This window comes from Sarcophilus harrisii, chromosome 4, assembly GCF_902635505.1.
Source record: "Sarcophilus harrisii chromosome 4, mSarHar1.11, whole genome shotgun sequence".
NCBI classification, from domain to species: domain Eukaryota; kingdom Metazoa; phylum Chordata; class Mammalia; order Dasyuromorphia; family Dasyuridae; genus Sarcophilus; species Sarcophilus harrisii.
In genome coordinates, this window is record NC_045429.1 from 453,622,091 (window position 1) to 453,647,310 (window position 25,220).

Consider the following 25,220-nt stretch of genomic DNA (forward strand, 5'->3'; position numbering starts at 1 on the left):
GGCCTGAACTGCCAGTCTGCATCTGCAGAGAGCCCCATCTTCTGTGTCCCTGGGCCTAATCCTGATGACTGTGGCTTTGACAAAGCGACCCTCCTTGATGAGAGGAAACACAGTCCCGAGTAACCGGACCTCTGAAGGATTGCCAGGATCTCCACAGAAGCCAGCCTGCACCCACTTCCTGGTCCAGAGAGCCAGCACTGAGCGTCTGCCTGGCAGCTCCGGCCCCTTCTGCGCCTCCTCTTCCTGCGCCTGCCACCATCCCAAAGATGTCAGATTCCTTCCTTCTGTCGGGGCATCGTTCCCCCTGAACTCCTCCCTCCTTCCTCCCCCAAAAGAGCACGACTGCCCTTTTGACAAATGCCCAAGACCATGGTGCTCCACCGGGCATTTGCCCTTCAGAATCCTCACAGCAGGAAACGACGCGCTCTCCAAAGAGCCAGAGGCTGTCCAGAACAGGTCTGGATCGCGCTCCTCCCGGAAGCTCCAGCCCACCAGGGGAATAACTCAAGTGGGGGTGAATCTCCTCCCTGAGGAGGGACCGGGCTTTACGAAATGTCCACAAGTTATCACGAACCAAACCTGTGAACAAGCCTGGGGATCAAGCGGAGCACAAGCACCTATGCAGTAACACGTCCCCCCCACATCTCCTAAGCTTGGGGATCCTGATAGGAAGTTCTCCCCCATTTCTGCTTCTGCCCCCCATTTTTCCTAGTTTCCTCCTAGGGCCAAGCAGAACAAAGCTGACCCCATCTACCCTCATAACCCTTCGCTGTCACACAAGCCTCTTCTTCCTCATTCCGGCCAAGTCTCCTCAGATCCATTTAGCCCTCGGCACTGACTCCAGCTTATCCAGGCCCTTCCTAAAATGCAATGCCAGCCCGTACCCCATGGGAGCCTGGAGCACCTCCCTTCTGTGGTCCCTGGATCCTCCTTGTGACAGCCTGACATCTTCTCATTCTCTTCCCAGAACCCCGCTGAGACGGGGAGGGGGGGGCACAAAGGGAAAGACCCGCTGTCCCTGAGCACTTCCCCTTTTCTCTCGTCCTTCACCTCGGCTGCCTGATGTTCACAGGGATTGGCTGAGGTGGCACTAAACAGTGCTGCTCCTTCTGAAGAGATGGAGGACCACAGCAGGCAGTGAGGGGGCACCGCAAACGGCAGAGCGTGGGCCCGATGGCCAATCCAGCCTCAGATACCTGCTGGGTGAACCTGGGCACACCACTCAACCTGTCTGCCTCAGTTTCCTCATCTATCAAAGGATAAAATAATGACACCTACTCCCTAGGGTTGTTGGGAGGCTCAAAGGAGAGAAGAGTAAGGGCCACGGAAATGGCGGCTGGTATTGTTATTCTACGAGAATACCGCTCTGCCCCTGCCTTTGAGGGCCCCTGGACTCCCCAGCCCCTCTACACTCTCCCTTTATTGCCCGAGGGGCCTAAGAGCCCCTGGCCTTGTCATGCACCCTGGGGCAGCACCCTCATGGCCTCCAGACTTTGTCAGCCTGATCTTCTGCCTTCTTGTACAGGCCAGCATGGTCCTCCATGAGAGCACTGGCCTCCTCTGCCTCTAGTCGCCCTCCATGAGAGCGCCACAGTCCTTCTCTGGCCTCCTCTGCTTTAGTCGCCCTCCATGAGAGCGCCAGGCTCTTCTCTGGTTTCTCTGATTTCTGTGCCAGTGCCTGGCACATGGTAAGAATGTAACAGCTGCTTTTTGGTTCAGATTTATGGATGAGCGCACCGCCATGCTCTGATGGGGCTGGGCTCACATCTGATGTTCTGTTATTTATCTCTCCCTCCTCAAGATCTCACTTGTGCCCAGTTTTTCAGAGGTCCCTTAGTTTGAGGCATCAGGCTACAGGCCGCCATGCTAGGTCTGCCAGCAGCAGGGCACTCTGTGTCCCTCTAGCTTGGGTCACCTGGATGGGGCAGAGAGAAGAGCACCATGGAAGGCACCGGACCCCAACTAAGGCTGGAGCCTCCCCCCCAGTCCGAGGTGAGTGAACCTGGAGGGTCACCCAGTGTTTGGAGCTGCTCGGAGTCCTTCCTTCCCCTGCTTAAAGAGCCAACGAGGAGCGTCAGAGCCATTCGATACTTAACGTTCCTCCCTGATGCCTTCACAACCTGGCAGACTTTCTCATAAGAAAACTTAGGATGCGCTAAGTGAGCACCAACTTTCAAAAACATGAGAACCGCAGTCACCACAGGAGCTTTCTGAAATAAACGGGGCAATGATTCTAAGGCCTGAGATGTGCCAAGGAAACTTTACAAGTCTTCCCTCTTTGTTACTGAGCTGATTCCACTCTCCACGACCCCAGGTGAGATCCAAAGTACTGGTGCGGTTGGCCATTTCCTTCTCCAACTCACTTTACAGATGTGGAAACTGAGGCTAATGGGGCTAAATGACCTGCCCAAGGTCACACAGCTAGTAAGTATCTGAGGCCGGATTTACACTCATGGAAATGAGACTCCTGGCCTCCAGCCCAGCACTCTGGCCGCAGCTAGCCGCCCTCCTCCCTCTTTACCTCTTCTGCAAATCCCACTTGCAGCCTTTTTTCCTGCAATGGAAGCAGAGGCTGCCCATCGTGTGGCTCCAAGACCCCCAGGGCAAACTCCGGCAGATTTCACTACGACTTATCAGTGTTCAAATAACTCCACAAACTGAAGCTCTAAGAGGGGTGACAGGAAGGATGGAAAGAGACAAAAGTGAAGGGGAAGAGTCTGATTCGAAGGGAGTCTGAGAAGGGAAAGGGAGGGGACATGCAAGGAGTGCCAGGGGGAAGGGCAAGGAGGGGCCACCCCCATGCTAAGCTGGAGAGTCGAGGCCCACTAAGCTTCCCTACCGCCTTCCCCAGGCCCTATGGTTCCCAGGCGCACAGCCCTGAAGCTGGGATCCACGACTGGCACAGCCCACGGGCATGACCATCCTGGGACTCTGGGCCAGCACCTCCCCCTCTCTGGGCCTCCGCAGACTGAGGACTGGCCTGGCTGAGCTCTGAAGGCCTCTTCCTGCTCCAGATCCAAGGGGAAGCCTGGGCTGCTGCTGCTGCTATCAGTGAGCCCAGAGGGCAAGTCGTGGGGAGGCTCCCACTGAGTCCCCCGGCTGTGCCCAGGGCGTCCCCACCGGGGCAGGAGGTTAAGAAGGACCCTGGCAGGCATCAGAGGTCCCAGGATAAGAAACAAATGCAACAGAAACCCCACTGATCTCTGACTGGGAACCCTAAGCTAGAGGGAGCCCCCGGTGTGGTCCTCCACTGAGGAGGAGCTAACATCCAAACACTGCCCCTGCCCCTTAGGCCCCCAAAGGAGGGCCAGCTACAGGCGTAGGCTCCCTCCCCTCCAGTCTAATCCTCCCCACTGTGGGGATCCTTCTTTTCCACCTCAGCACCACAAGAGGGAGCCTTCTCCTCTCCTCTGACAGGGACTGGCAGGGACAGGCCCACAGAAAGACCACTGGCAGCGGGGGCTGTGGCCAGCTAGTCATGGCGACACAGGCAAGGGAACCCTTCTCTGGGGGGGAAGGGAGGGAGTGGCTTCTTGTGCCCTCTTCCCGGAGTGGTTAGAAGGCTCAAATCTGCAAAAACTGAAGAGTAAAAAGCCCTGCAGAAAAGGCAGCATGATGGGCAGGGTGACATCATAATGCCCACAAGAGGCTGGTCTCAGAGGGAAGAAGACTTAGGGCCGGCTGTGTGACCCCAGGAAGGTGCCTCCCGCTGAGTATTCTTGGTCAGTGATGGCCAAGTCAAGCAGGCCTCTGTGAGCCTCTCCCAATGACCTTTCCATGTGCTTGGTTCACCTTGGGCCTCCAGCCTCGGTCACTAAATCTCAAGCTGGAGAGAATGGCAGCTGGCCTTCGAGGGCCTTCTCCCCCAGCAGTGACTCTGTCCCAACAAAGTCATGCGCCTCGCCCCTGTCACCGAGTCGCCAACAACGATCAGCGAGAGGCTCAGTCCCAGGAGTAACTCAGATTCATCGCAACAAAATTCTATGAAATCTCTCTACGAACGGACGGGTGTCCATCTTTCTAGAGAGAGCTACATGTACAGACACACACAGATATGTATATACTCATATTTTGTAACATTTCTAATGGCATTTTCCTTACGCTAACATTGTTCTTTTGCAATCCTGAGCATACCCAATTGGAGCCAAGGGAGCCCCCAGTAGTTTCCAGTAGGCCTGGAGAGCCACAGGTAAATGTCAGGGGAGATAATGCCGCCAGCCAAGCTCAGGGGGACAGACGGTTGGATCTCCTTGCTCCTGTGCCTTTTCTCTCCACCACTCCACATTCCCTGCATATGGAAGTTTCCAAAAACTTTCAAAGTCAGACACACCCCTAGAACACAGGAACTGCTCCATTTCTCAGACCGCTGGTGCCCACCTCTCCCTAGCTCACAAGCCAAGCCCCCATATCCTTGCCGTGGTGTCCCTCTTCCCCGGGGCAAGCCTCCTTCTGAAGCATGGGGGGAAGAGGAAGAGAGGCAGAAATGGAAAGCGCCCGTGCCCCATTTCTCTGGCCAGGACAGCGCAGGCAGCCCGGGTGAGCCCAGATCGACTGGCGGAGGAGGGCCCAGGAGCTTGAGAAACCACGCGTAAGCTTGACACCCAAGCAGACTGGCCCGCTCGCCGACAGCGCCTTTCAGGGGCCCCGCCATCGCCATCTGCCCTTCGCCAGCCCAGCCCAACCCAGCAGCCTCGGCTCCGCCGCCAGGCCCCGCACTGTGGGCTCCCTCAGAGCCCTCCGGCAGGCCAGAGAGAGAAAGCCATGCAGGCCACATGCACCACGCACACTCACTGTACCTTTTCCTTTTTCGGTCCATGGGGAAAAAATGGAGAAAGAGAGAAAAGCAAGAAGTCAATTTCAAAACCCATCGCATGGCTCAATCTGCTTAACTAGGGGCCCACACCCAGGCCCCGGAGAGCTCCTGGCCGGGGGGGGAAAGAGGGGGGCTGGTGGCCTCCCGCAGGCTCTGAGGCGTTTGCTTTAAGAAGTGCACTCCTGCTGGCATGGGAAGGGGCAGCATGTTCAGATGAGAAACACAGAAATGAATTATAAGCAAAGCTCAGGTGCCCAGAACATCACCGGGAGGCCGGTGCTCACAGAAACCCCAGACGGGCCACACAGGCTGTCTACCCCCCGGCGTTCCAGAAAACAAGCCGCTCTCTCCTCATTCCGGCTGCTACTTCTCTGCTGGGCCCTTACCGACAGAAAGTGAATCTTCTCTCATTAAAATGATTACTGCGAATGAAGTTGTCTGTATTTTGAAGCGAAGCTACATGACGCTCACCCAATTAGAATTCAGCATTTGATGCTCCCTCTCATGACTAGCAATGAAGAGGTTAAATGTAATCTCACGTTGGCTTCAAGAAGCATTACCACTTCCCAGCAAATCAACAGAGGAGAATTTCTTTGAGGGCCTTCAATTGGATTTTTAAATACATCTGACAAGACCTCGTTATCCAAACATTAGAATTTTATAGTAATTGATGAGTTGGGTTTACTAAATTTCACCATTAAAAATTGTAGCCAGAACACATTAGCATGCTCTCCTGAAACATTCCAACTGCCATAGTCTGTTTTTCTCGAGGGCACAGAATGGAAGGAGAACAATTTTAATACCATCATCCTCTAGACTAGGGCATGTCGTGGGAAACCTTTCAGGCCCGAAAAGAAATCCAGCAGCGGGCCCAAGAACCTGAGGACGAACAGATAGATGTTCCTTCCCATCAAGCAAGAGATTTCACGAGAATAACACGTGGGTATGATGGGCCTGTGTCCGCTGCCAAGTGACCAAAGAAGGCAAAAAGAGCACAAAGCGGGCTATGAGGAATGGAGAACAGCAAGATGGATGAAGATAAACTGCGTGTTAAGTGTGGTTTTCTGACAGACAGAAATGTAGCAAGATGGCGTTTGGCACAGTGGAAGGAGGGAAGTGCTGGGTTTGATTCACAGTTTCCTCATGAGGTTGTGGGCAGGGACCTCTCCTTCTGAGCCTCAGTTTCCTCATCTGTGATACAGGGGCGATGATGCTGATGCTGCCCACTGATGGCCTGTGTAAAAAGCCCTCTGTCGGCAGGGACACCGTGCAGGAAGATGCCTCGGCATGCTTTAATTTTGTAAGACATGTTTAACAAACTCTAGCTAACCTCCATTGGGAAGTCATGGACTCCCAGTGTAATGACTGACTGACTGGTTATTTATTAAGAGTATTCGCATTACCTACAGGCCCTCTGGATGTTTCTGCCTTTAATCTTGGTCAGAACCAATTAATGACATCAGGAAGAGGGATGCTAGTAAATGTGAGCTAATAGAGTTATTCCCATTTTTTCTCCATTCCTTCCCTTCGGGGCTTGTATCTCTGCCTCTCGGAACTCCTTCCAAGGCCTTTCTGCTTTCCACCCGCCATGCCTTCATTACAAGAAGAGCAAAGGCTGACATTCTACTTTATTAATGTAGACTCCCACACCTTCTAAGAGGAGACTTCAATTACGGGAGCATTTCTTGCAAAAGCAACGTGAAGGAAGGCCAGCTGGAAACAGGCGACCCTGAATTCTTAGTTCAAAAAGGAGGAAGGAGCAGCCTTCAAGCTCTGGTGGAGGCTGACTCTGGAGGGTGGCAGGGTCAGCAGAGGGGGGGCTACAGTGACGTTTCCCCATCCCCCTTAAGCCCTCATTGGGCTCAGTGGGATGGTCCATTTCAGAGGGACTGGGTGAGGCATTTCAGAGAGTCCTGAGGAAGCACAGGACTAAAGGCCTCAAGGAGGAAGCCGGCTGGCAGCCCTCAGTCCTAAGAAGAATACAACATTCTCCAGGGAGGTGCCATCACAAAAGATACAAAGAAAAGTGCAGGGAGGGAGGGAGGGAGTCCGGGGAGAAATGTTTGGTAACAAGGCTGCTTGTGATCTAAGATGAGGTAGAGGAAAGGGGACCAACGGGGTGAAAACAATCCTCGGTCACCCGTGCCCACATTGTTCTTGGCAGCTCACACTGTCAGAGTGGAGAGTTTGAGGAGGACTTTACTATCCATGACTTCAGTTTTTCCCACTTTACAGATAAGGAAAACGAGGCTCTGAGAAGTTACGGGCCCGGCCCAGGTCACCAAGCCACCTGGATATTAGAGGCAGGATTTAAACTACCTCGCCCTCTGTGTACCAGGCTGCCCTGCTTCTAAGCTCTAAGCTCCCTTTCCACTTAATACTGTAGATAAGAGGATCTTTCAGTCCAGGCCTCTTATTTTCCATTCAGGGAAACTGAGGCCCAGAAAGATTAAATTGCTGCCATCTAGTCACAGGCCCACAGAGCAGAGTCGGGATCCTCCCCCAAACCCTCTGGCCCCATATCACTGGCCCATACTGAAGAGGCCCAGCGAGTGAGAGTCGAGGAGACGGCGGGCAGTGGACATGAGGCTGGGTTGGTTTCGGCTCCGTGAGGGGGACGCTCCTTGGCCGGATTTCTAACTGCGCTCCAGGACATCCCGCCTCACAGGTAGATGTGCCCTCCCCATTTTAAGGAAGCCCAAGGGTTAATGAGCTTACCGAAGATTAAGGCCAATCCATGAGAAGTCCCCACTGCGATCAGACTGGATACAGCCTGGGAACAAAAGGAAAGGGGGCAATGGTCAGAGAGAAGGACCGCATTCTCCTGTCCATCTAAACCCCACCCCCATTGCTGATCACCCAGCCCAGTGAGGGACCAGAGAAGGGGAGCTGCCCCTTTCTACCCAGCCACACATGACCCTTCGGAGAACTTTGCTGTCCAGTGGCTACCAAAAGTACACACCAGGGGGCCATGCCCAGGGCACGTGACTCTTCCTGAGGCACCCTGACAGAATTCCAGGTCAGGATCGGGCATCCTATGGCCCTGTGAGAGCCAAGTACAGCCTCATCCAAGCAGAGAGAAGGAAGCATGACAAGCATCGTCCAGGACGTTACTGGAGCTGTGGGATGCCAGGATCTCTCTCTGCCCAAGTGACTGACCGATAAAGAAGTCACCCAGGCAAAGGGAAAGGGAGATGAAGCTGGAGGCAAGGGCACACCCCCCCCCCCAAACCTGCTCCCTATCTAACAAGACCCTTCATTAATCTGGTGTGACCGAGGGACACCAGAGCCACTCAACCTTCAGCTTTCCTTCTAGAGAAGGGCAGGAGACTGGGACCAAGTCAGCAAATCATTATTCCCCCTTTCAAATAAAAACTGAACTGTGACAAGCAATAAACCTACTGTGGAAAGCAGCCAGCGACATCTGTCTCAGAAATGCAGACATCACAACCATTAACAATTAGAAAAACAAAGAACGATAATTAACTGGCTCTGATTAAGACAGAAAAAAGCATACACTTACTATTGCAGTAGGCAAGCCGGCATCAACTTTGTCCTAAATGGGGATGAAAAAGACAGAAAATGTTACAGCTGTACATCACCATATCCACCTAGAACAATATACGCAGTCATAGGATTCCCACAGAAACCAATTTCACTGAAATATAGTTATTAGGATTTTTTTAAAAAAAATAAATGGTTTTAAGAGAAGATCTGATTCAGTTCTAATTGATCAATGATGGACAGAAGCAGCTACACCCAGAGAAGAAACTCTGGGAAATGAGTGTAAACTGTTTGCATTTTTGTTTTTCTTCCCGGGTTATTTTTTACCTTCTGAATCCAATTCTCCCTGTGCAACAAGAGAACTGTTCGGTTCTGCACACATATATTGTATCTAGGATGTACTGTGACATATTTAACATGTATAGGACTGCTTGCCATCTGGGGGAGGAGGTAGAGGGAGGGAGGGGAAAAGTGGGAACAGAAGTGAGTGCAAGGGATAATGTTGTAAAAAAAATTACCCAGGCATGGGTTCTGTCAATAAAAAGCTATAATTTAAAAAAATAAAAATTAATAAAATAAAGTGTTTTTAAATTAAAAAATTTAAATATAAATAAAAATAAATAAAAAAAGTTTTTAAAAAATTTTTTAAAAAATTTTTGGTGGGGCAGCACCAAAATGGTAGAATATAGGCAGCAAAGCAGTTGCACTCTTCCAACGTTCTTCCAAAGAACTTTAAGATAACTCTTCGAAAAGACTCCTGGAACAGAAGAGCCAATGAAAGGTCGGGGTCAGAGCTTTCCCCAAGATGATCTGGGAGCCCAGGGTCAGGGCTGGCTCAGAGGACAGCACACACAGGTACAGCACCAGTACCAGGCCTTGGGGGTGGCTGTGATGGCATAAGCATCTCCAGGAGCTCTCAGCTCACAGATGGCAAGGGGATCAGACAAGTGATCACTTGTCTGACAAGACATGCTGCACAAGAAAAATCAGGTCAAAAGGGGAAAAAATGAGAAAGAAAAAAAAAAAAAAAGGCAAGCAAACAGCAATCAAAAAAAGGTAAAAATATTATGTTGTGATCCACATTCAGTCCCCATAGCCCTCTCACTGAATGCAAATGGCTCTCTCCATCCTATAACATTCATTTGGGATATAGGCCCACTAGAGACAAATACTGCCGGATCAAAGAATTTTCACAGTTTGATAGCCCTTTTCCATATTGCTCTCCAGAATGGTTGGATCAGTTCACAGCTCCATTAACAATGTATCAGTGTTCCTGGTTCTGTTTTCCAAATTGTTTTTCTGATGAGATAATACATGTTTTCTCCTATTGTTTAATTCTTTCGTCTTTGTTTTATTTTTTCTTGATGTCTGATGGAGTTATTAGCTTCCACTTGTCCATAAGGAATTATTTTCTTTGGTGATATATCCCAAAGAGATCATAAAAAAGGGGAAAGGGTCCACATGTGTAAAAATGTTTGTGGCAGGTCTCTTTGTAGTGGCAAAGAACTGGGAACTGAGTAGATGCCCATCAACTGGAGAATGGTTAAATAAGTGATAGTGTATGAATGTTATGGGATATTATTCTTCTATAAGAAAAGATTAGCAGGATGATTTCAGAGAGGCCTGGAGAGACCTACATGAACTAATGCTAAATAAAGTGAGTAGAACCAGGAGATCATTATACAAGGCAACAAGAAGATTTTGTGATGATCAGCTCTGATGAAGGTGGTTGTTTTCAGTAATGAGGTGATTCAGGACAATTCCAATAGACTTGGGATGGAGAGAGCCATTTGCATTCAGGGAGAGGGCTATGGGGACTGAATGTGGATCACAACATAATATTTTCACCTTTTTTTGATTGCTGTTTGCTTGCCTTTTTTTTTTTTTTTCTTTCTCATTTTTTCCCCTTTTGACCTGATTTTTCTTGTGCAGCATGATAATTGTGGAAATATGTTTAGAAGAATTGCACATGTTTAACATATATTGAATTATTTGCTATCTAGGTAAAGGGGGTTGAGAGAAAAAAAATTTGGAACATAGGGTTTTGCAAGGGTGAATGTTGACAACTATCTATGCATATATTTTGAAAATAAAAAGCTAAAAGAAAAGAAAATAGATCCGAGAGAGAATTTAATAATCGCTAGACTATTTGAAAACCATGATTAAAAAAAAAAAAAAAAAACGGTCTAGACATTATCTTTCAAGGCATTATCAAGGAAAACTACCCTAATATCCCAGAATAATAGGGTAAAATAGAATTGAAAGACTCTAATGATTCCCTCCTAAAAGAGATTCCAAAATGAAAACTTCCAAGAATATTATACCTAAATTCTAAAGATCCTGGGTCAAAGAGAAAATGTTGCAAGCAGGCAGTAAGAAGCAATTCAAAAATCATGGAGCCTAGTCAGGATCACATAAAATTTAACAGCTTCCACATCAAAGGAGAAGAAAATATGATATTCCAGAAGGCAAAAGAGCTAGGACTACAACCAAAAATAATTTACCCAGCAAAACTGAGTATGATCCTTCATGGGGGAAGAAAAAGGATATTTAATGAAATAGAGGTCTTTCAAGCATTCCTAATGAAAAGACTAGAGCTGAATAGAAAATCTGACATTCAAACATAAGACTCAAAAGAAACAGAAGATTCAAAAGGTAAGCATGAAAGAGAAATCTTAAGGAACTTAATATGATCAAACATGATTATGATTTATGTCCTAATATGGGAAGATGATACCTATAACTCCTAAGAATTAGGAGATAGAGAGCAAAGGTGTAAGTTGTTGGGATAGGCATGGGATAGGATGTTTTCAAAGAAAAAATTAAGGAGTAAGAAAGAGGGATGCACTGGGAGAAGGGAGAGGAAGAATAGCAAAAATGATTTCACATAAAACAGGTGCATAAGGAAGAAGGAAAAAATGGAGAGGGGTATAACAGGCAATGCTTGAATCTCACTCTCATTGGAATTAGTTCAAAGAGGGAATAGCACACATATACTCAGTTGGGTATAGAAATCTATCTTATCCAATAAGGAAGTAACAGGGGATGGGATAAAAAGGAGGGGAAGAGAACCCTGTTCAGGTTGATAGAACAGGTATATTAAGGGAGGTAGTGGTCTGAAGCAAAACAGACTTCTGAGGAGGGACAGAAGAAAGAGGGGGATAAAAGGAGAAAATAGGATGAAGGGAAAGAGTTATTTATCATAATTGTGAATGCAAAAGGGATGAATTCACCCATAAAATGAAAGGAGACAGCAGAATGGATTAAAAACCAAAATCTAACAATATGTTGTTTATAAAAAACATACTTGAAACAGTTAGACACGCAGAGTCAAAATAAGGGGCTGAAGCAGAATCTATTTATGCATCAGTAGCAATCATGATCTCAACAAAATAGAAGCAAAAATAGACCTCTTTAAAAGGTATAAATGCATGGAAACTACATTTCACTAAAAGGTACTGCAAATAATGAAGCAATAGCTATACTGATCATATATGCACCAAATAGTATGGCATCTAAATTCTTAAAGGAAAAGGTAAATGAATTACAAAATGAAACAGTCAGTAAAACTCTACTAGTGGGACACCTCAAATTTGCCCTTTCAGAACTAGATAAATCTAACTGTAAAATAAACAAGAAAGAAGTGATGGAGATTAATAGACATTTAGAAAAGTTAAATATGATAGATGTCTAGAGAAAATTAAATATAAATAGAAAGGAGTATACTTTTTTTTCAACTGCACATGGCACCTTCACAAAAACCAAACATGTATTAGGACATTAAAAACCTCACAACCAAATGCAGAAAAGCAGAAATATTAAATGCATCCTTTCTAGACCATAATGCAATAAAAATTATATTTAATAAAAGGCTATGGAAGATTAAAAATCAATTGGAAACCAAATAATTTAATCCTTAAAAATTAGTGGCTCAAAGAACCAATCATAAGAACAATACTTTCAGTAAAGAGAATGACAACAATGAAACAACATACCAAAATTTATGAAGTTCAAAACAAGCAATACTTAGGGGTAAATTTGTATCCCTAAATGCTTACATCAATAAAAGAGAAAAAGAGATCAATGAATTGGGCATGCAACACACACACATACACACACACACACACACAAAGGAGAAGTATAAATTAAAAATCCCCAATCCAATCCAAATCGGAAATTTAAAAAATCAAAGGAGAGATTAATAAAATTCAAAATAAGAAAACTATTGAACTAATAGTTTTATGAGAAAACAAGCAGCAAAAGAGATTAAACCACTTAAATATAAAAAGAAAGAAAAGAACCAAATTACCACTCTCAAAAATGAAAAGGAAGAATTTACTATGAATGAAGATGAAATTAAAACAATTATGATGAGCTATTTTATCCAATTATAGGCCAACAAATCTGACGATCTAAGAGAAATGGATGAATTTTTACAAAAATATAAATTACCCAGATTAAACATTAAGAAGAGGAAGACAATACCTAAATAACTTTATCTTAGAAAAAGAAACCAAACAAGTCTTCAGTGAGCTCCCCAAGGAAAAATCCCCAGGACCTGATGAATTCCCAAGTGAATTTTGCTAAACATTTAAAGAACAATTAATCTCCAGATCATTATATGCTTCAACAACAATACTATATGATGATCAATTCTGATGGATATGGCCATCTCCAGCAACGAGATGAACCAAATCAATTCCAATAGAACAGTAATGAACTGAACCAGCTACACCCAGTAAAAGAACTCTGGGAGACAACTATGAACCACTACATAGAATTCCCAATCCCTCTATATTTGTCCGCCTACATTTTTGATTTCCTTCACAGGCTAATAGTACATTATTTCAAAGTCCAATTCTTTTTGTGCAGCAAAATAACTGTTTGGACATGTATACTTATATTGTATTTAATTTATACTTTAATATATTTAACATGTATTGGTCAACCTGACATTTGGGAGAGGGGAAAAATTAGAACAAAAGGTTTGGCAATTGTCAATGCTGTAAAATTACCCATGCATATAATTTGTAAATAAAAAGCTGTAATAAAAAAAAGAACAATTAATCTCTATTTGAGAAAATAGGGGAGGAAGGAATTCTACCAAATTCTTCGTATAACATAGATATGATACTAATATCTAAGGCAGGAAGAGAAAAACAGAGAAAGAAAATTATAGATCAATTTCCCTAATGAATATAGAAATATATTCATTATGAAATATATAGAAAATATAGATCAATTTCCCTAATGAATGTTGACAGAAAAATTTTTTTAAATAAAATACGAGCAAGGAGATTATAGCAATATATCACAAAGATAATACACTATGACCAGGTGGGATTCATACCAGGAATGTAAGGCTAGTCTAATATTAGGAAAACTATAATTGACCATTTCAGTAACAACAACAACAAAAAAAATCATATGATTATATAAACAGATGCAGAAAAAAACTTTTGACAAAATATAACACTCATTCCTATTAAAGACCTTAGAAAGTATTGGAATATTAAATGAAGCTTTCCTTAAAATAAGTAGTATCTATCCAAAACCATCCATAAGCATTATCTTCCCAGTAAGATCTGGAGTGAAGCAAGGATGCCCATTTTCACCACTAATTCAATATTGCACTAGAAATGCATGCTGTAGAAATAAGAGAGGAAAAGAAAAAAGAAATCAAAGGAATTAGAATGTGCAATGAAGAAATAAAACTATCACTCTTCGTTGATGATGGTATTTTAGAGAATCCTACAGAATCAACACAAATACCAATTGAAATGCTTAAAAAGTTCAGCAAAATTGAAGAATATAAAATAATCCCATATAAATCAGCATTTCTACAGGAAAAGACAGGAAGAGAAATTTCATTTAAAATGACTGCAAACAATATAAAATACATGGGAGTCTACCTGCCAAGAAAAACCCGAGGAACTATATGAACACAATAAGATACTTTTCATCCAAATAAAATCAGATCTAATTATAAATATTCATTGCCTCTAGGTAAGCCAAGCCAATATAATAAAATCTACCTAAATTAATCTATTTATTAAGTGTTATAACAATCAGAATACTTAAAAATACTAAACAGGACAACTAGATGATGCCACTGCACCAGCCCTGAAATCAGGAGGACTAGAGTTCAAATCTGACCTCATCGACACTTAACACTTCCTAGCTGTGTGACCCTGGGCAAATCACTTAACCCCAATTGCCTTAGGAAAAAAAAAAACCCAACAAAACAAAACAAAAAAACCTGTGTTCTAAAAATACTAACAAGATTCATCTGGAAGAACAAAAGATTAAGAATATCAAAGGAATCAATTTTTTAAAATGTGACGAAAGATGGCTTAGCAGTAGCAGATCTCAAACTGCATTACAAAGCAGTACTCATCATAATAAACTGATACTGGCCAAGAACTAGAGAGGTGGAGCAGAGGAATAGATTAGGCCCACATTACAATGTAATGGAACATAGCAATCTATGTTTGATAAACCCAAAGGTTCAAGAATCGGGGACAAGAAATCACTGTTTAACAAAAATTATTGGGAAAATTGGAAAACTGTTTGGTAGAAACTAGTTATAGACCAGTTATCTCCTACTTACTTACTTATACCAAGAACAGGTCAAAACAGATACATAATTTAGACATGAAGATGCAATCATAAGCAAATTAGGGGAGCACAGTATATTTTACCTGTCAGATTTATGGATAAGAGAATAATTTGTGACCAGACAAGATATAGAGAATATTACAGGATGTAAAATAAATAAATTTGATTACAATAAATGAAGAAGTTCTCACACAAACAAAATCTATTGTAGCTAAAATTAGGAGAAAAGCAGAAACCTGGGGAAAATTTTACTTCGAATTTCTCTGATATAGGCCTCATTTCTCAAATATATAGGAAACAGAGTCAAGTTTACAAAAAGATGGGTTACTCCCCAGTAGATAAATGGTCAAAGAATATGAACAATCTTAAAAAGAAGAAATCAAAGCTATCTACAATCATGGAAAAAATACTCTAAATCACTCCTGATTAGAGAAATGCAAAAAACAACTCAGAGGTACCATCGCACACCTATCAGATTGACTAATATGACAGAAAAGGAAAATGACAAATGTTGGAGGGGATGTGGAAAAATTAGGACACTAATGTACCACCAGTAGAATTGTAAACTGATCTAACCAATCTAAAGAGCAATTTGGAATCATGCCCAAAGGGCTATAAAACTGCATATCTTTTGACCCAGCAATAGCATTATTAGATCTATATTCCAAAGAGATCAAAGAAAGAAGAAAAGGATTTATCTGTACAAAAACATTTGTGGCAGCTCTTTTAGTGGTAGCAAAGAATTGGAAATTGAGGGGATGCCCATCAATTGAGGCTGAACAAGTTGTGGTATATGATTGTGATGGAATAGTATTGTGCAATAAGAAATAATGTGGGTGATGATTTCAGAAAAATCTGGAAAGACTCATATGAACTGAAGCAAAATAAAGCGAACTGGAGCTAGGAGAACATTGTATACAGTAACAGGGAGACTATATGATGATCAACTCTGAATGACTTAACTATTTTGATCAATACAATGTTCCAAGACAATGCAAAAGGACTTACGATAAAAAATGCTGTCCACTTCCAGAGAAAGAACGAATGGAGTCCGAGTATAGATTGAAGTATAATTTTCTATTCTCTTTATTTTTCCTTTTTTTGGGGGGAGAGGGGACAATATGACAAATGTAGAAATACGTTTTACTTGGAAAAATGATATCACATTCCTTTTTTTTTTCCTTCTCGATGAGTGAGAGAAGGACAGGAAGAAGAGAGAGCATTTAGAACTCAAATTATTTTTTAAAATGAAAACTAAAATTAAATAATAGTTTTTTTTTAAAAGTTGGATAATCAGACTTACAAACAGAGAAGAGACTCCAAGTAGCAAAATCTTCCAGAGGGTATTTATTTATTATCAAAGGACATGGACAGGAGTCACATGAAATTAGAAAGGTAGATGGGTGGTAAATGGCACATGAAAGAGATCACAGGATTTTGCAATTGGAAGTAAGCTCAAAGGCTACTTATTACTACCCACATTTGAAAAAAGAATCCTCCCTAAAACCTACTCAACAAGTTGGTATCCAGCTTTGGCTTGAAGATCTCCAAAGTGGAAATCCTTCCTCTTTTGAAGCTGAATGCTTAGCAGTCTTTCTTTATGTGATGCTGAAAGCATCCTCTGCAGCTTCTGCCCAGTGGGCCGGGTTCTGCCCTCTGAGGCCCAACGGAACAAAGTGAATTAAAGGACAACTAAGGGCATGATGGTAGCAGGTCAGTGCTCAGTGTCCACAAAGCACTTGCATCCACTCCCTCATTTGCCTTCCAGAACCCCTGGGGAGGAGAGAGCTGTAGATACTGTCATCTCTGTTTTTCGGATGAGAAACTCAGATTGGAAAAGTGAGTGCTTCTCAGGGTCACAAAGCTGCTATGGACAAGGAGGGCTCTGAATCCGAGCCTTTGACTCTCAGACTCTCTTCATGAGATGCCTCTGGCATTGGGCCTGGGGTGGGGGCATTTAGCCAACTCGGCCAAGTCTGGTCCCTTTTTCAGGTCAATAAACACCTCAGGCTGACCTGGGAAGTGAAGACTCAGAAACTCAGAAGGCCGCTGGGCTCGGGAGTTATGGGAGCCCAGAGAGAGGGAGGCTCTCTAACAGCTACCGCTCTCACTTTTGGACACCATACTGGGTCTTTTAGGATCTCAGAAGACAATGCAAAACAAAAGGGTTTTCTAAAAGAACATAATAGGAATTCACTTAAACCTACCCACTGAGTGCTGGATCAAACAAAAGCCACATCCCCCAGAAGAGTGAGGCCCTCTAGAACAAGGTGAGGTGCCAGGCAGGCCCGCATGGTCATGGCTGCCCTTCCAGGCTGGGTGCCTCGGGAAGCCCTGAGGACTGCGGAGCACACGGGCCTGAGCCACAACCCCACACCAGGGTCCACCAAAAGAAAGGAAGGCAGCATCCCCTGCATGGGCCGTGGTTCCTGGGGAAGGGATCAGACAAGGCCCAGGACCGCTTCTCCATCTGGATGAGAGGCCTGAGCTGCTCAGGCCTGGGCCAGAGGAGAAGGCACAAAAACAGCAGAGAGCTGAGGCCTGGGGCTTGGCAGAGGACCATGCGCCCGGCCCCCTCAAGAAGCTGAAGGCCCTGATCTGGCTGCAGTGCCCCCTCTGGGGATCCTGGCCAGACAGTTGCCACCTCTGACAAGGCCCTCCAAGCGGCAGCCACTCAACAGGGCTGCAGAAGGGCAAAGGGGCTGCTGACGTTCCTTTTTATTACAGGATTCTCCTTTACATATATTTTAGAAGATCCTGTCATTTCTGAATGTATCCCTTCTCTCTTCCCCTGTCCAGGGAGTCGCCCTTTGTAAGAAGGGAAACCAAGCAACCCGCCTTACTAGGCTGCCATGACGGGCACTGCCCCTGCAGCTCCAATTGTCAAAAATGGAAAGAAAAGAGTCCACATTAGGGGAGGGGGTGGGGGGGGGTAAGAGGTGAAAAATTGGAACAAGAGGTTTGGCAATTGTTAATGCTGTAAAGTTACCCATGTATATATCCTGTAAATAAAAGGCTATTAAATTAAAAAAAAAAAAAAAAAAAGAAAAGAGTCCACAGACAATAGGCCCATGAGCTTGCGTCCAACACATCTTGGCAAAAGTCTAGAATGCGTGAGAGGTATTTTTAGAATGTCTTACTGAGGATAGGTAAGGAAGATTTAGGGAGGAGGCGGGGAGCAATAGTCGGGCCACGTCATATGGACTTCATGAACTTCCGTGATAGGGCTACGACCTGTCAGGTCAGGAGCATCAGGAAGAGTCTGCCTAGATTGTGGCAATGTACTGGCCAAAGCCCTTCGGGCTCTTCTCACAGGAAAGATGCAGAGATGTGGAAGAACAGGGACGCAGACTTGGGGGAGTGGTTGAATCCCAAGAGTTATGATCATTCATGGTCTGCTGGGATCTTGGGTCTCCAGGGAAGGGCCTCAGGGATCCGTGCTTAGCCAAATTTAGTAAGCAAATTCATGGATAAATGCATGGAGAGTGCCCTCATCCAATACAGAAGACACAAAATGGGAGGGATGACTGATGCCCTGGATAAGAGTGTCAGGATCCAAGACAGACTCTGACGAGCTTGAACACTGGGCCAAAAAGATAAAACTAGAGATCAATGTAAGTCTTACACTTGGGTTCAAAAAATCAACTTCAGAAATGCTAGATAGGAGAAGGATGGTCAAACAACTGCTTCTCTGATGTTCATGACCCCAAGCTTAATATAATTGCAGCCTAAAAAGGTAGCGTAACCTTGGTCTGAATGAAAAAAGGTCTCATTTTCCTAAATAAGGTGACAGTTCTCCTGTATTCAATCTAGTCATACCACACCTGAAGTTCTGGGTTCTGTTTGGAGCACTATTAACTATTAAACTATGGTTTAACTCAGGGTTTCTTAAACATTTTCCACTTGTGACCCCATTTCACCCAAGAAATTTTTACAGGTATGCAAATCAAACATTTACTGCTAAGTTCTAATTTCACGAGCCCCACATTCAGTTACGAGATCCTGTATGGGGCTGCGAACCACAGGTTAAGAAGCTGGGGTTTAGAAAACCCAATGATAAACCAGAGTGAGTCCGGAAGGTGGCAACCAGGAAGGTGAAGGACCTCAAGGTCATGACATACGAGCACAAGCAGAAGAAAAAGCTCACGGAAACTGAACAGGTGTTTGTAGGTGAAGAACTAACATTTGGAAGAATGGTTAAGTGCTTTTTGTTCAGCCCCAAAATGCAGATATAGGAGCAGTGGAGGGAAGATTCAAAGACTGAGGAAAAATGAGTAACAATCAGAGCAATTAAAAGGGAAATGGGTCATTGGGGGAAGCAGGGAGAGCAATTCCCCTTGGGAGAGGGGGTCTTCCATCAAAGAATGGCTGGCTACTTGTAGGGACTGCTTCGTGAGTGTGGATAAAAATAGCTGTCTGGCCCACCTCCGAAATTCAGCAATTGGGTGCTAATGTCAGCAAATCAATCACTACAGAGGCTAAGAGACCAGAGACCCTGCTGGTAATTGAAGATTAAGAGGGCACAGAATCCCACCCCTGACCCATGGGAAGCAGTTTCCATGTGAGTGGACCAGAGAAACTCTCCCATCGTCCTGGAAGAACAAGGGGAGCAAACCTGCTGGAAGTGATTAGGACTTCACCCTTCTGCCTGAGAAAAAAGAAGCTTCATTAAAGCCACAGATTTATCTCATCATTATTCAAGGCCTGGATTTTCAGCCCATCTCAATTATTCAAAATATTTTTAAACTGAACAGGTGGGTCAAATGATTGCTCTGGTTTGTCTTAATTTAGGGAAGAATGGATTTCATCACCTACATGAGGATTAGATTCAGAAAGCATCATGGAAACGTAATCCCCCAACAGGTGGTTCCCATTCTAGCAAAGCGGAATAAGTCGCTATCTGGAGGTAGAGAGTGGCAACTTCCCAAGTTCCCTCCAACATTTGTCCACCTCTCTCTAAACTGGCTCCATTTGTCCACAAAGTAGCTCAGCAGCAGCCCAGAGCATGCAATTTGTGTTCAGGATGAGGGATAGTCCAGGTGTCACAGGTCATTGGGTACAAGATGCTTTTTGGTAAAACTCTGATCAGGAACACTTTTAGGATCTCCTAATATCATTCCAGTTCTGTATCAACTTTGCACCATCTTCAAAAAGCAAAGCCAAATATAAAGGGCAAAACAGCTACTAGGGCTGAAAAAAAAGGGCTCAAAATTCTGACTTAGCATCTCAAAAGTCTGCTGTGATTTTAAAAAAAAGATAGAAAATCAAGACAGATGGACCACAGACCCCCTAAGTGCCTAGCCTGGGCTCAGAAAGAGGCTAAACTGCAAGGCTGGATTGGAACTCTGATCCTGCAGCCCCCCACTGTCTCTACTGCATCATGGTGCCAGGTCCCAGGCTTAGTAATGTGGGGCTCTTGTGAAATGGCAAACAGAGCTAGGATAGAACATACTGAGCCTCTACTTTTCTGTCGAACTTCGGCCTTCCAGATGGACACTTAAGCACCATTCAAGTTCTCTCCAGTCCATAAAGCTGAACTAGCTTTCCCAAGCCTACAGACCAAGCAAATGCCCATATCTTGGTAAGAAACGGGTTCCCTCACACGGATCCTCCTGGAGGAGCTGAATCAAGACATGAGGAAGGGGTGGGAGCAGAGCGGGGCTCTCCGCCCTCACCAAGGCAAGTCGAGAACCTGGGGAAGTGAGTGGGAGCCGGCCGATGGAACAGGCAATATCCAAACTGAGAACTTCCTGGCTTGGAGGCCGGTTTTCTACCCTGCCCTGTTGGCGGCCTCTCTTACATAGAGGGCCTTGCTTTGGCTCTGCCTGCCCTCCCTTCAGCGCGCTGGGTGGACGCTTTTCCCCTCATGACCACACAGTCACCAGAGGCTTTCCCCATGGGCCTGTGGCCAAAGACGGCCTTGGACCCTGGGCCCAGGCCCCCTTCTCATGTCCCTGGGCAGCCTCTGACCCAGCGCCAGGGGAGGGAGAACCCGCACTCACAGCTGCCGAGACGATCTGGGCAGAGATCCCCTTCAGAAGCGAATGCCGCATGACTGAGCCATGGAGAGAAAAAGAATCAAGAAGCTTCTTCTTCCTAAAAAGAACAACAAAAAAAAAAAAGAGACTAAAATCTGAAAGACTACGTCTGGGGACTTTGCAAGGAGCAAATGAAGACACTGAAACCAAAATAAAGCAGGAAATATGCCGTTTGCTCGTTCAATCCCAGAATCCTTGGGCTCATTAAGATGCTTGCCAGCCCACCTGTGCCCAGGGGAGAACAGCAGCTCAATGAGGGGCTGGTATTCCTTGCTGGTGCCGACAAGGGCCTTGTCACCTCCTGGGATACCATCGCCCACCAGAATGCCAGCCCAGAAGTCTCCCTCTTCCTCCAAGCCCCCTGCTGCTCCACCTACTCCCACAACTGCTAGCTGCCCTCATCCTTCAGGTCGGCCAGGAAACTGCCCATGGTCAGCTTCTGGAAGGAGGGGTGGGCCGGGTTTCACCAAGTCCAGGGGCCTGGCCCCCCATGTAAGTGTCGGAGTATTATCTTCCCAGACTCACTGTGAGTTCCTTGTCTGCTTTCCTCATCTGCCCCCTCCCTGCCTCTCTCCTCAGCCCTGAGAAAGGGCTGATGAAGCATCAAGGGGCATGTAGGGTATGGAGGCCCGGGCCCTGCCCCTCAGCAGCGCCACCTAATAGCTGCAGAACTGTCATGGCCAAGACATTTAAAAAGTTACAGACGTACAGACATCTGCACCAACCTGGAGAATGCACATGAATTCAATAAATTATGTGCATCAGGCTTTCTCCACTTCCCTATTCTTTTCATGTTCTTCCCAGGAATTTTGGAAGAAAAAAAACAGTCAAAATGAAGTTATTTAGGGTCAAAGGTCTTCTTTCCATCCCTTTAATCATCTTTGAGCTTCTCCTCTGAACCCTCTCTGAGGGAATACAGGAATGCTGGGGCCGGGGCTGGCTTTACGGCAGGAAGGAGGGAGTGGGGCAAACAAGGTCCAATTCCTCTTCCCTCTAACAGGGGGCTGGGCCAGTCTCTCCCCGAGAGGCCACTGATTCGGGTTTTCCCCGGGCTGCCTGAGGGGCTTCCTGCTGGGGGAAGGAGGGGACTCCATGGTAACCACACTCACCCTGTGCCTCAATCCTCAACCATCTCTAAGAGCTTTAAAGCCCAATTGGTCTATTACTTCCCATCAGGGCTGCCTTCACTTCCGATGAGGAAACATAAGCCTGCAACTTGTCAGTGATACCACATATAATTCTAAAATAAGCACATATTCCCTAATCTGCCGGATGGGCTGAGAGGCCTCCTCACCTCTTCAGATTGGTTCGATCACCGCTGTCGGAGCTTGCCACCGACGACGTGTCGTAGGAGTGCGTGTCAAAGGTGTCGATATTTAACAGCGTTGGATCCTCAAGAACAAAGGATTCGTCTTCATCATCGGTCTAAAAAGACAGGAAAGAACAGAACACCCTTCAGTCGGTGCTTGTGCCATAATAAGAAAGGTCTTAATAAATGGGCAGAAATGCAGTCCCAGGAACATCCCAAAGAAAGTCCAGACTGCCATGGCAGGGGAGGTGCAGCATGGGATGGTGAATAATGGGCTACCCTGGGCCTGCACACCTCCTCGGCAGTCTGGGACAATCCCCTTCCCCTTTCTGGTGCGCCAGACGACTCTCCAAGGCTCTTACAGAGAAGCAGGCGATCTACACTGGCCAGGGAGACTCTATACAGAGAGGTCCCTAGAGCAGTGAAATCACGTCTGGACCACAAAGTGTCTCCTTCAACCAGAAGTCTAGACTGACGCTGTCTGCCCTTAGACCGAGCTCCTTCTGAGCAGAGCCTGACTGCTGCCTCTTTGTATCCTAAGCACTAGGCACAGGGGCTGGCACACAGTAGGAGCTTAATAACTGCTCCTTGGCTAACTGATTGCTTTCCTCTACGTAAGATGGAAAATCAGTTGAGCAAGCAGAGCTATTTGGTATTTTATAATCAGCTTTGATTTCAAAACAAAATAAAACAAAACAAAGATTCTCCATTAGTTCCTCACAGAGTTAACACCTGAAGGACCTGCACCAACGTATCCTTCATTCATGCCTTCTATCAGAGTGGGTGGCACATAGTAGGTGCCTTAAAAATGCTTGCTGACAAGACATATACAAGATATGGTCAAGATGAATACATGATTTAAAGATACAGGGTGATATCATAAGCAATTAGATGTAAGATGCAATAAGATGTTAGATTCACGGATAAGGAAAGAATTTACGGTCAAATATCAGACAGAGAGGATCACAGGAAGTAAAACGGACAGTTCTGATTACATTAAATCAAAAAGGTTTTACACAAACAAAACCAAACCAGCCAAAATTAGAAGGAAAGAAAGAAACGGGGGGAAATGGATGTATGTGTGTTTTACTAAAAGTAAAGGTCTCATTTCTAAAATATTTAGGAAACTGAGTCAAATTTACAAAAAATATGATCCATTTACCCAGTAGATAAATGGTAAAAGGAAATGAAGAAGCAAGTTAGCAGAAGTAAAGTCAAAACTATCTACAATCTTATGAAAATAAGCCATTATTGATTAGAAAAATGTAAATTAAAACACCAAGGTACTACTGCATATCATAAGTCTGTATCCCAAAGAGATCAAAGAAATGGGGAAAGGATCTATTTGTACCAAAAACATTTATAGCGGCTCTTTTTGTGATGGCCAACAATGGGAAACCAAAGGGATGCCCATCAATTGGGGAATGGTTAAACAAGCTGTGGAATGGAATATTACTGTGCTGTAAGGAAAGACAAGCAGGATGATTTAGAAAAACCTGGGAAAACTTACATGGATTCATACATAGTGAAGTGAACAGAACCAGGAGAATGTTGTACACAGGATTCAGTGAAGAACTGGGAATGACTTAGCTAGTATCAGCAATATAACAATCCAAGACTGTCAAAAGATTCATGAAGTATATAGTATTCAACTCCAGAGAAAGAACTGATGTTGATTAAATGCGGATTGAAGCTTACTATTTTTCTCTTTCTTTTCAGGACCAGAGGAAGTGGGTCCAAATCCAGCTTTCGCCACTCCCCAGCTGGGCTGCAACTATCACGCCCTACCTATCTCTCTCTCCCTTCCCCGGTCAAATGTTCTCTTCTCCAGGCTCGGCATCCTCAATTCCTTTCCCTTCTCCTTCAGTGGCGATCTCCAGGTCCCTTGCCATGCCTGTGGCTCTTCTCTGGGCACTCTTTAATAGGCAGATATCCCTCTCAGAAAGTAGGACCCAAAGCTAATACTGACCAGGGCAGAACAAAAACACCTTCACCTCTTTTGCTGTAGAAAGGGAAGTTGAAGATTGTGCCAGATCTCCTTGCTCTTACTGAGCAATCAACTGGAATCTCCCCATCTTTCCCTCTTTGCTGCTGGGCAGCCATTCCGCCTGGAAATAGAGGCCTGATCCCCATTAACTTCTTTGTTTTGGCCCATCCATCCTTCCAGCCCGTTGTGACCTCTTCTGAATCCCATCATCCTGGGTATTAGGCATCCCTCCCACCAGCTCAGGGATTTCAGATCCACAAATCCCAAAGCAAAACAACTCAGACTTTATCAGAATCATTCATCAGAAACTCTGAAAGACAGGATGAGCCCCAGCCTTCAGCCCTTGATTAGAGAATCTCACTCCTCCAGAGGGCACTGAGACCTCCCTGCAGCGCAGGATCTCTTAACACGCTCGATGTCACGGGCGCCTGGCAGTGTCATGAAGCCTCAGAAGCACGTTGTAAATGCATAAAGCCAATTACAAAGGAAGTCAATGATCCTGAAATGCAACTGTCAAAGTATTTTAAAAACTGAGTTCATGGACCACAAGTTTCTAGACACTCCAGTCCATGCTCGCTGGATGCCCCATATCCAGGGAATAAAGCGACCTCTTCTACCACTGGAGCCTGTACACTCACTGATCTGGACAGGGAAAGAGATGCAATCCCCGCAGCTTTCTGGGAGTGGTCGTAATAAGACAAACCATGGGATTTCTGTTATCGTTTTCTTTGGAAGGCTGTGAAAGCGCTCGGGGGATCAAAGCATGAAACATCCGAGTGAAGTCATGGTAAAGGCCTGACCAAAATCCTCCCACATTCTAGGTTGAATGGCAGAAAGAAGGAAGCTTCATTACTCAGTGTCAATGACAAGCACCCACCTCATTGAGAATGCTTTCGAGGGTGGGCGGGGTGTCCACCTGAGGAATATCAAACTCCTTGTCATCGATCTAGA

The 25,220-nt window shown here is 45.1% G+C and overlaps 1 protein-coding gene across 3 annotated transcripts in view; it reads right to left on the reverse strand.

Moving 5' to 3' along the window:
• The window catches only part of VPS8 (VPS8 subunit of CORVET complex), a 125,045-nt gene that overhangs the window by 93,553 nt on the left and 6,272 nt on the right, over positions 1-25,220 (reverse strand). For 2 of the 3 annotated variants that reach the window (XM_031968080.1, XM_031968081.1), the window contains exons 3-8: positions 25,147-25,215; positions 22,268-22,398; positions 20,938-21,031; positions 8,337-8,369; positions 7,532-7,586; positions 4,797-4,802 (exon numbers count right to left, since the gene is read on the reverse strand). In XM_031968080.1, the coding sequence (XP_031823940.1) occupies positions 4,797-4,802; positions 7,532-7,586; positions 8,337-8,369; positions 20,938-21,031; positions 22,268-22,398; positions 25,147-25,215 (388 nt within the window). The remainder of the gene's footprint in view (positions 1-4,796; positions 4,803-7,531; positions 7,587-8,336; positions 8,370-20,937; positions 21,032-22,267; positions 22,399-25,146; positions 25,216-25,220) is intronic. The other variant, XM_031968082.1, reaches the window with a different exon arrangement.